Source organism: Oncorhynchus clarkii, chromosome 18 (genome assembly GCF_045791955.1).
Source record: "Oncorhynchus clarkii lewisi isolate Uvic-CL-2024 chromosome 18, UVic_Ocla_1.0, whole genome shotgun sequence".
Taxonomy (NCBI): domain Eukaryota; kingdom Metazoa; phylum Chordata; class Actinopteri; order Salmoniformes; family Salmonidae; genus Oncorhynchus; species Oncorhynchus clarkii.
Genome location: NC_092164.1, coordinates 2,289,908 through 2,305,383, shown reverse-complemented (window position 1 = coordinate 2,305,383; position 15,476 = coordinate 2,289,908). Strand labels below are relative to the sequence as shown.

Here is a 15,476-nt window from a genome sequence, read left to right as displayed (position 1 = left end):
AAATAAATAAAAAACAGTATGGGGATGAGGTAGTTAAATTGGGTGGTCTATTTACCGATGGACTATGTACAGCTGCAGCGATCGGTTAGCTGCTCAGATAGCAGATGTTTAAAGTTGGCGAGGGAGATGAAAGTCTCCAACTTCAGCGATTTTTGCAAAGTGAGCTCAAGTGCATCCTGTTTCCATTGATCATCCTTTAGATGTGTCTACAACTTGACTGGAGTCCACGTGGTAAATTCAAATGATTGGAAAAGCACACACCTGTCTATATAAGGTTCCACAGTTGACAGTGCATGTCAGAGCAAAAACCAAGCAATGAGGACGAAGAAATTGTCTGTCGAGCTTCGAGACAGGTTTGTGGCGAGGAACAAATCTGGATAAGAGTACCAACACATTTCTGAAATCTCTGTTGAATGGGCTCCCTGCTTGTGCCGTCAAACTCCTGCTTCACATTGGGAGCAAACCTTTCATGGGCTCCCGAGTGGCGCAGCGGTCTAAGGAACTGCATCTCAGTGCAAGAGGCATAACTACAGTCCCTGGTTCGAAGCCATGCTAAATCACATCTGACCGTGATTGGGAGTGCCATAGGGAAGCACACAATTGGCCCAGCATCGTCTGGATTTTGCCGGGGTAGGCTGTCATTGTATATAAGAATTTGTTCTTAACTGACTTGACTAGTTAAATAAAGATTAAATAAAAACTTTTAAAAAGTGGGATGCATGCCAGCAAATCCACTACACAACACATTACTAAAAAATACATTAATTGTAACACAAATTGTTACATAAAGCTGACCAAACAGCATAGTCCCAACAATTTACCACTGCTACACCTGGCTATCAGCGGAGCCTTGTCTGGCAACGAAACAGTTCATTCAGCCTCATTTACTGTCTTTTAAAGTAACATAGCTGACTTACTTAAACAAATGTGGTTTCTACTGACATTTGAGATGTACAAACTATGGCATAAGGGGACGACAGATAAGAGGCAATCCGTAATTTCGATTAATACATTAATGAGCGAGCCAGGACGGACGTAGTCAATATAACTATTTGTTCAGCACTTTTGAAATGTACAGCGACAGAATTCAGAACATGGGCTGTTCTTACAGTGTTCTCCCTGTACGCCAAGTCAGAACCGTAGGATAAATAAAAGGGCATATATGCAGACAATGAAAATTCTTACAATATTACATTTCTCAAAAACATGTTATAAGCTTCATGTGAACCACCAAGTCAGAACAGTAGGCAAAATTAAGAGGTGAAACAAGACCAAAATATTAGGGTGAGGCACATGGGCTACTAACATCTTACTACACAACATATACTTGGTATTACTTTCTTAGCTACAGTACACACATCTCCCTGGCATGTTACATCATTTATGCAGAAGCATACAAGACATTTTTGGACTCACCTTGTTGTGCTGTGCTCACTTGAATAGGAAGGTGGCGCGGCAGTAATTTGTGGGTTTATTTTGTCATCAAAGTGTGGCATTCTCTGGATGGGAAGCTGTAGAAAGAGGCCCAACTTCCCAATTTACAATTCCGAGTTGGATGAAAGTTCAAAACGTATTTTCCCAGTCGTAGCTTGCAATTCCCTGAGTTCCCAGTTGTCTTGAACCCACTCAAGTCAGATTTTTCAGTACCGAGGTAAGTTGTTTTGTGCGCGTCACAAATCAAGCTTCACTGACAGCACGGCCAATGTTGAATGTTTACAATTTTAAACTAGGAAAAAGGCCCCTTAGTCTTAGACTTGGGACCACACAGCAACTCCACTGAATAGCAGGCTAATGATTGCTTTGCAATGCTTGCAGTTAGCCACTGATTCCTTCCAAACCACTCATTGTTGAATTTGCAATTTGTTGTGTGATGTTTGTGTCCAATGGCCGATGAGCACCGACACATTTCATCTATAATTTCTCATTATTTCTCTTCATATGACAAAGATTAAAAAGGATTTGCCAGTAGACTGTCAACTTGATTCATGATGATGACTGCTAGCTCAGATGTTGAAAGTATGATGTTGACATGATCAGTCCAATCAAAGCGACTGTAGATACATGATTTGAAGTTATTCTATCTGTGGACAATGACCTTAAGCCTTTTTGGATGGGCACTTCTAATGTAACTCTATGGCAGCACCCAAGGAGCTTGAATTTTCCATTTCTACCCTTAGACTTGGCAGTGACGTATTGTCCCCATGAATGACAGAACACTGAGCCGATCACGGCGCAAAGCTCCCTATTTTCTGCGGGCTTGCCCCACCTCCACAGAAGGCTGAAGACCTGCATTTTGGAGCTGCCTTACTCAAGAAAACAAACAAAAAGAGTCCATGTTTGTATGCAGCTTTATTAATAACTCAATTATATGTTTTTTTACATTGTTTGCAAACAGATAATTTATTTCACTGTTTTATCGCTAAAACTATGGGGCTCACCTGCCCTGAATGATGGGTCTCCACTGAACTTATCTAGAACACTGCAGTCCGTCTGGGTGTTTAACCTTCCCAAGTTCCCCCATGTCACCCTGCTCCTCCGTACATTCCACTGGCTTCCAGTCGAAGCTCACATCCACTACAAGACAATGGTGTTTACTTACGGTGCAGCAAGAGGAACTGCCCCATCTCTACCTTCAGGCTCAAACCCGAGCACTCAGGTCTGCCACCTCTGGACTCAAAGCCGTCCCACTGCTACAGGAGGTCAAGCTCCCTCTCAGCCCAGACAAAGAACTTCTCTGTCCTGGCACCCCAATGGTGGCACCAGCTTCCTTCTGATGCTAGGACAGCAGAGTACCTGCCCATCTGCCCGAAATGGTCTGAAACCCTACGTCTTTAAAGAGTACCCCCCCCCCCCCCACAAAATACAAATAATAATAATAATAATAATAATAATAATAATGTGACACTGACCAATTGAGGAGAAATGTGTTTACTGTGATATGTGGTTGTCTCACCTGGCTATCTTAAGATGAATGTACTTAATGTGGTGGTGACATCACAGGGTCAGAGAGAACACCTGACTGTAGTCATACAAAAACACTCCAGGCACTCAGCCCATAAGAACCATTCATACTGTCAGATCTAATATGAAGAACTGAATACAACCATAAGAACCATTCATACTGTCAGATCTAATATGAAGAACTGAATACTAAAGAGAAGAAGAGGTTGACCAGTACATATTCATGTAACTTTATTTTTCATTGGAAGATCAATAAAGTTTGCTTCAATGCAGTTATCCAAACATATTCATGATCAGTAACTAAAATAACTCGTCTAGTTTTAAAGACAATTAATAAACACACGTATTCATTTCATAAACTGTGTATCATTAAATAAAGTTGTAAAACAACCCCCCCAAACTAGTGGTGAAAAGTGATCATCACACCATCTCTATCAGATACATGTTTGGGGCGGAAGGTAGCCTAGTGGTTAGAGCATTGGGTCAGTAACCAAAAGGTTGCTAAATCGAATCCCCGAGCTGACAAGGTAAAAATCTGTTGTTCTGCCTCTGAACAAGGCAGTTAACCCACTGTTCCTAGGCCATCATTTTAAATAAGAATTTGTTCTTAACTGACTTGACTAGTTCAATAGAGGTTCAATAAAAAAAGTGTATACTAGCTCCTTCCCACAGAATACTGCAGAGGGACAACCTGGTCTCAGAGCAAAACGTATTATATATTACAAAAACATCCGTGCCACGCCATTTAGTATGGATTTCACATGACTGGGCAGGTGCTCAGCCATGGGTGGGACTTGGGAGGGCATAGGCCCACTTGGGAGCCAGCCCCGGCCAATCAGAATGAGTTTTTCCCCTCAAAAGGTCTTGATTACAGATAGAAATACTACTCAGCCCCTCCTCCCCACCACCTCAGACAATCCTGCAGGTGAAGAGGTCCTGGGCTGCCGTGGTTACATGTGATCTGCAGTTGAGAGGCCGTTTGGATGTCCTGCCAAATTCTCTAAAAGGACGTTAGAGGTGGCTAATGGTAGAGATATAAATATTGAGTTCTCTGGCAACAGCTCTGGTGGACATTCCTGCAGTCATCATGAGAATTGCACATTCCCTGAACTTGAGATATATGCGACATTGTGTTGTGTGGCCTTTTATTGTCCCCCAGCACAAGGTGCACCTGTGTAATGACCATGCTGTTTTATCAGCATCGTGATATGCCACACCTGTCAGGTGGATGGATTATCTTGACAAAGGCTGAAATGACAAAAGTAGTAAGTAGTTGCCAAGTTGCTAAAAAGCTAAAGTCCTCCGTGATGAGATTCAAACACTCAACCTTTGGAATGATGTTTGAGTTTACACGCCCACCCTTCCACAGAGCAGGAGTAAGGCTTCTCTCCTACGTGTAAACGTTGGTGTGTTTTTAAGCTGCCCAGTTGAAACTCTCCCTACAGACAGAGTCAGACCAGGCTGAGAGGGAAGCAGTACCACCCAGTCAATTGGCAGACTAGTGTTTGTTTTCAAAATTAGAAGAATAACAGAGGGTATTCAACACCAAGTGCAAATCTTTACAGTAGAAGCTAACAAAACATTATTTATATAACATTGTATAACATTATTTTGAAATGGCTGTTTTTCCAATGAAAGCCTACCCACCATTTAAAGGGATAGGACCCAGATTCCGTTCCCTATGGCTAACACTAGATGTGAACAGTCTTTAGACATTGTTTCAGGCTTGTATTCTGAAAAATGAGGGAGAATGACCACATTGAGTCAGTGGATAGTGGGATGTCCCCAGAGCTGGGTCCTGCAGAGAGCACCTTTCTTGTTTTTCTTTTATATTGACGACGCTGTTGCCAGTTTAAATATTATCGATTATTTAGGCTAAAAACAACCTGAGGATTGATTATAAACATCGTTTTACATGTTTCTACAAACTTTACGGATACTATTTGGAATTTTCGTCTGCCTCTTGTGACCGCATTTGAGCCATTGGATTACTGAACAAAATGTGCCAACAAAATTAGGTTTCAAGATATAAAGAGGGACTTTATCGAACAAAATTAACATTTATTGTGTAACTGGGAGTCTTGTGAGTGCAACCATATGAAGATCATCATATTTCTGACTTTCGTGACTAGTCTTCTTGGCTGGTAACTGTATGTAATGTTTTGTGTGCTGAGCGCCGTCCTCAGATAATCGCATGGTTTGCTTTCGCCTTAAAGCCTTTTTGAAATCTGACATGGCGGCTAGATTAACAACAAGTTTAGCTTTATTTTAATGTATTACACTTGTGATTTCATGAAATGTAAATATTTATAGTAATTACATTTGAATTGGTCACTCTGCAATTTCACCGGATGTTGACCAGGTGGGACGCAACTGTCCCAGGTACCCACATGAAGTTAATGTATACGTTGGTGTGTTTTTAAGTTGCTCTGGTGAGAGAAACTCTTCCCACAGTCAGAGCAGACGTAAGGCTTCTCTCCTGTGTGTGTTCTCTGGTGAACTTTTAGCTCAGTTGATGTTTTAAAACATTTTCCACAGTCAGAGCAGTAGTAATGCTTCTCTCCTGTGTGTGTTCTCTGATGTACTTTTAGCTCAGTTGATGTTTTGAAGCATTTTACACATTCAGAGCAGGAGTAAGGCTTCTCTCCTGTATGTATAAGTTCATGTGATTTCAAGGTACCCGATCGGGAGAAACGTTTTCCACAGAAAGAGCAGTAGTAAGGCTTCTCTCCTGTATGTATACGTTCATGTGATTTCAAGGTACCCGATAGGGAGAAACTCTTCCCACAATCAGAGCAGGAGTAAGGCTTCTCTCCTGTATGTATTAGTTGGTGTGCTTTTAAGTTGGTCTTTTGAGAGAATCTCTCCCCACAGTCAGGGCAGTAGTAAGGCTTTTCTCCTGTATGGATACGTTGGTGTGTTTTTAAGGTATCCAGTCGAGAGAAACTAACCCCACAGTCAGAGCAGATGAAAGGCTTCTCTCCTGTGTGTGTTCTCTGGTGAACTTTTAGCTCAGTTGATGTTTTGAAGCATTTTAAACAGTCAGAACAGGAGTAAGGCTTTTCTCCTGTGTGTGTTCTCTGATGAACTTTTAGCTCAGTTGATGTTTTGAAGCACTTTACACAGTCAGAGCAGAAGTAAGGCTTCTCCATTGTGTGTGCTTTCTGATGAACAGTTAGCCCAGTTGATGTTTTGAAGAATTTTCCACAGTCAGAGCAGGAGTATGCCATCTCTCCTGTATGTATACGTTCATGTGATTTTAAGTTATCAGATCGGGAGAAACTTTTTCCACAGTCAGAGCAGGAGTAAGGCTTCTCTCCTGTATGTATTTGTTGGTGTGCTTTTAAGTTGGTCTTTTGAGAGAATCTCTCCCCACAGTCAGGGCAGGAGTAAGGCTTCTCTCCTGTATGTATACGTTGGTGTGTTTTTAAGGTATCCAGTCGAGAGAAACTCGCCCCACAGTCTGAGCAGGAGTAAGGCTTCTCCCCTGTGTGTATTTTTAGGTGTATTTTTAGCTTTGATAGAAATGGGAAAATGTCTTCACAATGTGGGCAGTGATGAGACCTCTTAGCTCTCTGATCTTCCTGCTGTTGATCTCTGGGTGTAGAGAATGTCTCAACATGGTCTCCTGTGAGAACATCAGAAGAACCAGTCAGTTGGTGTGATTTTCATGTCAGTCAAATGTATTTTATGAAGACCTTTTTACATCAGTAGTTGTCACAAAGTGCTGAACAGAAACCCAGCCTAAAATCCGCCAAAGAGCAAGCAATGCAGATGTAGAAGCTCAGTGGCCACAAAAAAACTCCCTATAAAGCAGGAACCTAGGAAGAAACTCAGAGAGGAACCAGGCTCAGAGTGTTGTCTCTCTGGCTGTAACGGGTGACAGGTAGCTTAGTGGTTAGAGCATTGGACTAGTAACCGAAAGGTTGCCCTTTACTTGAACCTTTATTTAACTAGACAAGTCAGTTAAGAACAATTCTTCCTAACAATGGCGGCCTTCCGGGGTAACAGTGAGTTAACTGCCTTGATCAGGGGCAGAACGGCAGATTTTTACCTTGTCAGCTCATTGATTCCATCCAGCAACCTTTAGGTTACTGGCCCAATGCTCTAACCACTAGGCTACCTGCCGCCCCTTATATGAACTGTAACTCAGTAAAATCGTTGAAATACTTCACTCAATCCTGTTTTAAAAAGTCTCCCTGTGTGACATTCCTTGAACCAACCAGAAATGTTTCCTTGGCCAAATAGTCCCAGATTTTCATAAAAACAGCATGTTCTTTTATTTTTGCGTCACCAAATGTTGAACGAGGCAAAAGAGTACGAATTGGTGGCTAGGTGAGCATCAATCACTAGTTCGGTGCAGCAGACTGCAGGGGTGTAGTGCTGCAAGAGCGATGAGCCGCCACAATGGTGTTTGTTTAGTAAAGTTAGATCAATGTCTTGGACGAACGCCTAATGATTAATTAGTAGTCCACATCACCAAATATTATAGCATAACATTACTGTTACAACAAAAACAACACCTATTTTCTTACGAGATTTTAGAATGGTTTGCTGAATCGTCCCAAACTCAACATCGCGCCATGAGGCAGAATGTGCTTTGATTAAAACAAAATACAGGAAGTCTATATAATTTAACACCATCTGCTCTAATTTTCTAACCAAATAGTAATTCAAGAAGATTTAAATCCATATTCCGATGGAATTGATTGAGATCAAACGATTGGGATGCAGACGCAGCTTGGTCATTTCACTGGTAAACCGTGAAGAATTATACTTGGTGATTGAGGGTATCAAACATTTTCAACATTCTTGAGACAATGTGTGGGCAAAGACAGGAGTTACAAGTTTAAATTGTTTTTGCTTCACGGTGAAGTCTTGAGTTGTTCAGGGATGCGTGATGTCAGAATAACAGAATTCAACCTATCAATAGACTGGTCATAACTTATGGAGGTCTAATTTAATAAGATCATTTATAGATAGAACCAGCTCTTACCATGACTAACAGTTGTCCTAATCTTCTCCTCCTCTTCTTCATCTTTAAGGTTGACATTCAGCTCCAGTGTTTGACTGCAGTCTTCCAGCTTCACTGATGCCATCTCTGGATCCTGCAGAGCAAACTGGGCTCCACTGTCACAATCAGGACCCAGTGACTGTAGGTTTGGACTCAGTGTGGAAGGAGAGTGACAAGCTGGGTTTGTCCTCACTGTTGATGTTACCGGCCTCAGAATTAATCTGAGTCGGTCTGTAGTAATAAAGACAAACGGACACAAAAGTTATTTTCTTGACAGTTCTGGCACTTTATTCTGCAAAAATATTTTCTATTTTTTCATGTTCAATTATCTCATTTCATTAGATCAGGTAGATAATCCCTGACAATACATTCATTCACATTAGACACAAAGTACACATTTTAAATTGCACAACATAAGTGCACTTAATCTATAGTAGATTTTCTAAATTCACATAAATGCATAAATGACTCAACAACCATTTAGTACAAGGTTGCAGTATGTTTCAGGCAGCACTATGTACTATTTTATGAATAACCTTGTCTTCACTGTTTTAATTCACTCACAAAAACCAAATGTATTTCCCATTCACACCATATTAAGAATTATCAGGGTTCGTACAGTGGCAAGTCAAATTCAAGGACTTTTTCAGGCACTAATATTAATTTACTTGAAGCCCCGTGTGAAAACCCTGAATTATAGATAAATATAGAAACAACTGAATGTGTCTGAATATTAGTACACATGTAAAGAACTGATAATCATTACATTCAGCTTCAGAACTATAGACCAACTGAAATGTTCTCTCTCTGATGAGGCACTACCTGCACTGAAGTCTGTTGATGCAGACCTCCTATGGTATCATGGAGGTCCACAAACAAATGTTTAAGGTCTGTCTAATTCTGTACTAAGAAAATAAACCAAGAAATCCTATTAACTTCTACCACACCCTCCCCTTCCCCAATAACCCTCCCACACCGCCCAATAAACTATATCAATAGATCCCTTTCTGTGTTTACAAACATTGGGGTTTATATCATGCTGAGACAATTCACCCCCAGATTATCCAGCTTATCAAAAACCATACCGACAGTAACATCTGTTACCCCCAACAACTCTGCTGCAGTTTACAAGATAACTTTAAACCTGGTATTTCTGCTTTACACAATCCAAGTTGTTGATAACCTCACCAATGAAAGCTATGAAGTACATATTATTCAATATTAAAGTATCCTTTGTCACAATGCATTTGTGGTTGCAATATTTCTGAACAGGCCTCGAAACCATGTCAGGACTAGTAGAAAGACCAGTTCTAACAGTAGGTCCTCTTACTACGGGACTAGCCATGGAAGCTCCATCAGTCTGACAGTAGGTCCTCTTACTACGGGACCAGCCATGGAAGCTCCATCAGTCTGACAGTAGGTCCTCTTACTACGGGACCAGCCATGGAAGCTCCATCAGTCTGACAGTAGGTCCTCTTACTACGGGACCAGCCATGGAAGCTCCATCAGTCTGATAGTACTTCCTCTTACTACAGGACCAGCCATGGAAGCTCCATCAGTCTGACAGTACTTCCTCTAACTACGGGACCAGCCATGGAAGCTCCATCAGTCTGACAGTAGGTCCTCTTACTACGGGACCAGCCATGGAAGCTCCATCAGTCTGACAGTAGGTCCTCTTACTACGGGACCAGCCATGGAAGCTCCATCAGTCTGACAGTAGGTCCTCTTACTAAAGGACCAGCCATGGAAGCTCCATCAGTCTGACAGTAGGTCCTCTTACTACGGGACCAGCCATGGAAGCTCCATCAGTCTGACAGTAGGTCCTCTTACTACGGGACCAGCCATGGAAGCTCAGAGATTATTACTCCCTTCAATGTAGCATCAGCTCCAGGGTCATGGCTTCTGAGCTTCGTCCCATTATGATTTTCCAATTGAAGAATCTTCCCTTGCTGAACCTGACCAGCACAAGATATTAACAATCTACCATTTTCAATGTTTTATTTCACCTTTACTTAACCAGGTAGGCTAGTTCAGAACAAGTTCTCGTTTACACAGCTGCATCCCAGTTTAACTTCACCTCTTTTTATGGCCTTGGTTAATCAGGGTGTAAATGAGGCCATGTGGTCTCCTCAAACACCATCCCAACTTTCCACTCTTAACACATTATTACTTGCAGACACTTGGTCCTCCATGGAATGAGTTTGACACGTGCTCCGATTCATCCGCATTAATCGAAGCCATTCCATGCAGTTGGCCTCTCTCTCCAAATGGTGAAGGATAACTTCAGTTAGCTTCCCTCTATTTTGTCGCCATTTCACCACGAATAAACTCATAGAAAGACAACCGAAATCGTTCCCGCCATTTGACTAGCCTCGTCCGAACCATCCTGATCTCGCGAGCTTTCATTAACGAAACAGTGTATGTAAACTCGCGAGAACAGGATGGTTCGGACGAGGCTATTTACCAGCTCATAAACATTTTACACAAAACCAATAACATGTAAAAACGAACTCAAATAAGTGGAATCTTTATGAAATGACTTTGAAGAAACTATGTACATACACTCAGATAAACCCAGTCTAGTTATGTGACTTTAAAAATAAAAAAAAACACGTTCTTCACTCACTCGGTTTGACCCCAAAATAACACAAACAATTAAATCCTTTACCAAACGTGATAATACATTGACGGATTTGTTACCTAGCGTGTTATATATTCTCTCGACATTAGAAAGTTTAAACATGCTATTACATACCTACAATGATACATTAGAAACGGACACAACCACTATCGACTTCAAAACACAGTTCTGTCGTTTCGACCCGGAACTTCCTGTTCCCCACTACTATAGCGCAGCAGCGTCATCTTCTTCTCTGGTATACTGACATTTACACAAATATAACGTGTCTGCCGCCACCTACTGTAAGGTTAATAAACTGTAGAAGAAAATACATTTCCTTTACGGAAAAGGGGAGGGGGAACAACGACATCAAAACAAAATACAAAAATAGATAAATAACAACATCCCACTCGTTCAGTCACAGTCCGATTCAAATCACATCCCTACACAGTCTCATGGGCCTCGTAGCGAGGAACATCTTCAGTCAGTATTCCCTGCAATCAGTGGTGTAAAGTACTTAAGTACAAACATTTAAGTGCCACATCAGTAGTTTTTGGGGGGTATCTGTACTTTACTTTTGATATATTTTGACAACTTCAACTTCTACTTCACTACATTCCTAAAGAAAATAATGTACTTTCAACTCCATACATTTTCCCTGACACCCAAAAGTACTCGTTACATTTTGAATGATTAGCAGGACAGGGGAACATTTAATTTTAAATTCGCGCATCCCTACTGCATCTGATCTGTTGGAGTCACTAAACACAAATACTTTGTTAGTAAATTATGGATGTGATCTTAAATTCAATCTGGAGTGCCAGAGTGCGCTTGGTCGTTCGTAAATTCAGAGCGTTGTCAGACTGTCAGTTCGTATCGCTCTCGGAGCGTTCAGAGACACACTGGACGCTCTGGCGGAGGAGGAGGGTTGATTCAAGCGTTCTGACCTCACAACGGCAGTCAAGCATCCAAGATAACTGGTTAGCATTGGCTAGCTTGCTAGCTACTTTCAGTACAAATGAGAGAACTCTGGCCGTTTTACTCGCCTTAGCAGAGCTGGTTAGGCTGTGTTCATGTTATCCAGAGAGCATTGGTGACTTTAACTGTGCTACAGGCAACAATTTAATTACGTTTTATTTGCCGATGTTTCCTGACACCGGCCGTACTCACGGCTTGCTAAGCTTTGATCAATTATTCTGTCCTCTGGCACTCAGACCAGAGTGCTCTGAAATCGGAGTATATAGCCAGAGCGAATTTAGAAACGCGCCCTGAGTGTTGGAGTGTGCCCCTGACTATCCAAACATTTACATTTCAAGAAAATCTTTTGCTTAATATAATGGCTTTGAAATTATTTAGACTTTTACCTTTGATACTTATGTATATGTAACAGTATAACTTTAGACTGTCCCCTCGCCCATACTCGGGCGCGAACTAGGGACCCTCTGCACACATCAACAACAGTCACCCATGAAGCATCGTTACCCATCGCCCCACAAAAGCCGCGGCACTTGCAGAGCAAGGGGAACTACTACTTCAAGGTCTCAGAGCAAGTGACGTCACCGATTGAAACGCTATTTAGCGCGCACCACCGATAACTAGTTAGCTATTTCACATCCGTTACATATATGTCAAACCAAATACTTTATACTTTTACTCAAGTGGTATTTGACTGGGTGGATTTCACTTTAAGCTTGATAGGAAAGGACTCAAGCATCTTTACTTTTACTCAATTATGACAAGTGGGTACTTTTTCCACCACTGCCTGCAATGCTTCCAATGTTAATTACTGAACTCCCAAAAACCTTTCAGCCGCACGAACAATTAATGTTTACATTCGGTATTCTTCAACTGGCAAACGACATTATGAATCTCAACAGGCTGCGGGGCATACACTGCCATAGCTTCCTCAGCACCAATCGCTCTTTAAACTATTTCCCGCGCCTCCCAGTAGGAGAACTACTGTACAGTTTCTTGATGTGGATGTTCCCTGAAAAATAAAATTTGATACATGACATTGGTCAGTTTCGGTGTTATGAAACTGATGGAGACTATTTGTAAAAAAATATATATAAATATTTATGTATTTATTTAACTAGGCACAAAGCATACATAACAGGTTAGGATAATTAAAGTGGAGGTTAGGATATTTAAGGTGTCTGGTTAGGTGAATAAGCATGGCAGGTGAGGAGACTGAGGTTAACGTTAGGAAAAGGGTTTGCGGTCTGCAATTACACCCTTCTCGGATCAAGGGGCCAGGCTTCCAGTCGATAAGCATGCTTTCTAAGTGCTCAGAGGGCATTTTCGGTACTGCAGTTCAGCTGAAGCACGGCTCACTTCCCATTGAATTCCCATAGCAAAGTAAATAAAATAAAAAATATATATAATATTTTATCATCAAGTTTGTAAATAAAACATCCATTGAATTATTCAAGTACTTGCCTTAGAGTCAGATTTTTTCCCATCACTCACAGCCAAAGATAACTATTTTAGATTCATGATGTGAGGTGGGTGAGTTTATGCCACATGCAGATGCTGAAGGGAAAACACACCTCTTGATCTGGGTGTTTATAATGTAGATCTAGGAGCAGCCTCGTCTCATAGACCAGATGTAACATAGTAAATATAAATCCGAGACTCTCAAAATAGTGTGATATGTTACATTATGGTTCCATAAGACAGATGGTTACTTAATACATGGAATTTGGTGGTGCTGTGCTGTAACAGCGAGCTGAGCCAGTAGAAAGTATTGACGCCAGGGACATATTGTTGGTGACTGTGTGTTCCTGAAGTTAGTTTTGCGTTTTTTATTATTTTACTTCTGGTACCCTCCTACCTGAGAGGCATGAGGCCAGTGTGGCGTTGCACTGTTAAAATCATCCCAGTGTGGAGATGAAACACCTGTGTGCTGCAAAGATACATGCTCTGTCCTCTCTGCTCTACCTAGGTGTTTTAATGTGGGTAATACAGAGATAATACTAATACCAAGAGAACCACTGCTCTACCTAGGTGTTTTAATGTGGGTAATACAGAGATAATACTAATACCAAGAGAACCACTGCTCTACCTAGGTGTTTTAATGTGGGTAATACAGAGATAATACTAATACAGAGAGAACCACTGCTCTACCTAGGTGTTTTAATGTTGGTAATACTAATATATAGATAATACTAATAGAGATAACCACTGCTCTACCTAGGTGTTTTAATGTTGGTAATACTAATATAGAGATAATACTAATAGAGATAACCACTGCTCTACCTAGATGTTTTAATGTGGGTAATACAGAGATAATACTAATACAGAGAGAACCACTGCTCTACCTAGGGTAATACAGAGATAATACTAATACCGAGAGAACCACTGATCTACCTAGGTGTTTTAATGTGGGTAATACTAATACAGAGAGAACCACTGCTCTACCTAGGTGTTTTAATGTGGGTAATACTAATACAGAGAGAACCACTGCTCTACCTAGGTGTTTTAATGTGGGTAATACAGAGATAATACTAATACGGAGAGAACCACTGCCCTACCTAGTGTTTTAATGTGGGTGAAACAGAGATAATACTAATACCGAGATAACCACTAATCTACCTAGGTGTTTTTATGTTGGTAATACTAATACAGATAACCACTGCCCTACCTAGTGTTTTAATGTGACTCATACAGAGAGAACCATTGGACATGCATTTCCCATTATGCCTTTGTGTTTACCACTTCAGATCCTTAAATTGTAGTTTAAAGCATATACAGGGCATTATACAAGACCCCTTGACTTTTTCCACATATTGTTACGTTACAGCCTTATACAAAAATTCATTAAATGCATGTTTTACCCCTCATCAATATACACATAATGACAAAGTGAAAAAAGTTTAGTAATTTGTCAATTTATAAAAATGAATACCTTATTTGCATAAATATTCAGACTGTAACGCTCAATGAGTGAATGGGTGTTGAGTCAGGCGCAGAGAGCAAAGGATGTGGGAATAAACATGCTTTAATGTCCAAAATCAAAGGAACAAAATAGCTTAAATAACCCCACCCGAACAACCAAACAATGAACAGGTGAAACCAATTAGACAAAACCAAACGAACACGGAACAAAGGATCGGTGGCAGCTAGTAGACCTGCGACAACGACCCCACCCGAACAACCAAACAATGAACAGGTGAAACCAATTAGACAAAACCAAACGAACACGGGACAAAGGATCGGTGGCAGCTAGTAGACCTGCGACAACGACCCCACCCGAACAACCAAACAATGAACAGGTGAAACCAATTAGACAAAACCAAACGAACACGGAACAAAGGATCGATGGCAGCTAGTAGACCGGCGACGACGACCGCCACCCGAACAAGAAGGGGAGCCACCTTCGGTAATATTCGTGACACAGACCCTTTCCTCTGAGACTCAAAATTCAGCTCAAGTGCATCCTGTTTCCATTGATCATCCTTGAGATGTTTCTACAACTTGGAGTCCACCTGTGGCAAATTCAAATGTATGGACATGAAAAGGATCACACCTGTCTTTATAAGGTCCCACAGTTGACAGTGCAAGTCAGAGCAAAAACCAAGCAATGAGGTCGAAGAAATTTTCCGTTGAGCTCCAAGACAGATTTGTGGTGAGGCACAGATCTGGGGAAGAGTACCAAAACATTTCTCAATTCTCTGTTGGCTGGGGTCCCCGCTTGTGCCTTCAAACTCCTACCCTACATTGGGCACAAACCTTTTTAGGGCTCGCGAGTGGCGCAGCAGTCTAAGGCACCTCATCTCAGTGCAAGAGACATCACTACAGTCCCTGGTTTGAATCCTAGCTGAATCACATCTGGCCATGATTGGGAGTCCCATAGGGAAGCGCACAATTGGCCCAGCATCG

At 41.4% G+C, this 15,476-nt stretch overlaps 1 protein-coding gene and 1 pseudogene across 1 annotated transcript; one reads left to right on the top strand and one right to left on the bottom strand.

Annotated features, from left to right (window-relative positions):
• LOC139373916 (zinc finger protein 79-like) overlaps window positions 1–15,476 on the top strand; it is a 260,279-nt pseudogene that overhangs the window by 133,359 nt on the left and 111,444 nt on the right.
• LOC139372893 (zinc finger protein 79-like) lies at window positions 5,144–8,200 on the bottom strand. Its single transcript, XM_071112750.1, has 3 exons — window positions 7,958–8,200; window positions 6,215–6,589; window positions 5,144–5,878 (listed from the first exon to the last, which is right to left on the bottom strand). The coding sequence occupies exons 1-3, from the start codon at window positions 8,058–8,060 to the stop codon at window positions 5,358–5,360; spliced, it is 999 nt and encodes a 332-aa protein (XP_070968851.1). The 5' UTR covers window positions 8,061–8,200; the 3' UTR covers window positions 5,144–5,357.

Excerpts from the sequence above, each read along its gene's own strand:
- LOC139372893 (XM_071112750.1), bottom strand. The coding sequence starts at position 8,060 with ATGGCATCAGTGAAGCTGGAAGACTGCAGTCAAACACTGGAGCTGAAT. Across the intron at positions 6,590-7,957 it reads TAGGACAACTGTTAGTCATG|GAGACCATGTTGAGACATTC; the intron begins GTAAGAGCTGGT and ends ATGTTCTCACAG. Across the intron at positions 5,879-6,214 it reads ATCTGATAACTTAAAATCAC|ACCAACGTATCCATACAGGA; the intron begins ATGAACGTATAC and ends CCTTAAAAACAC.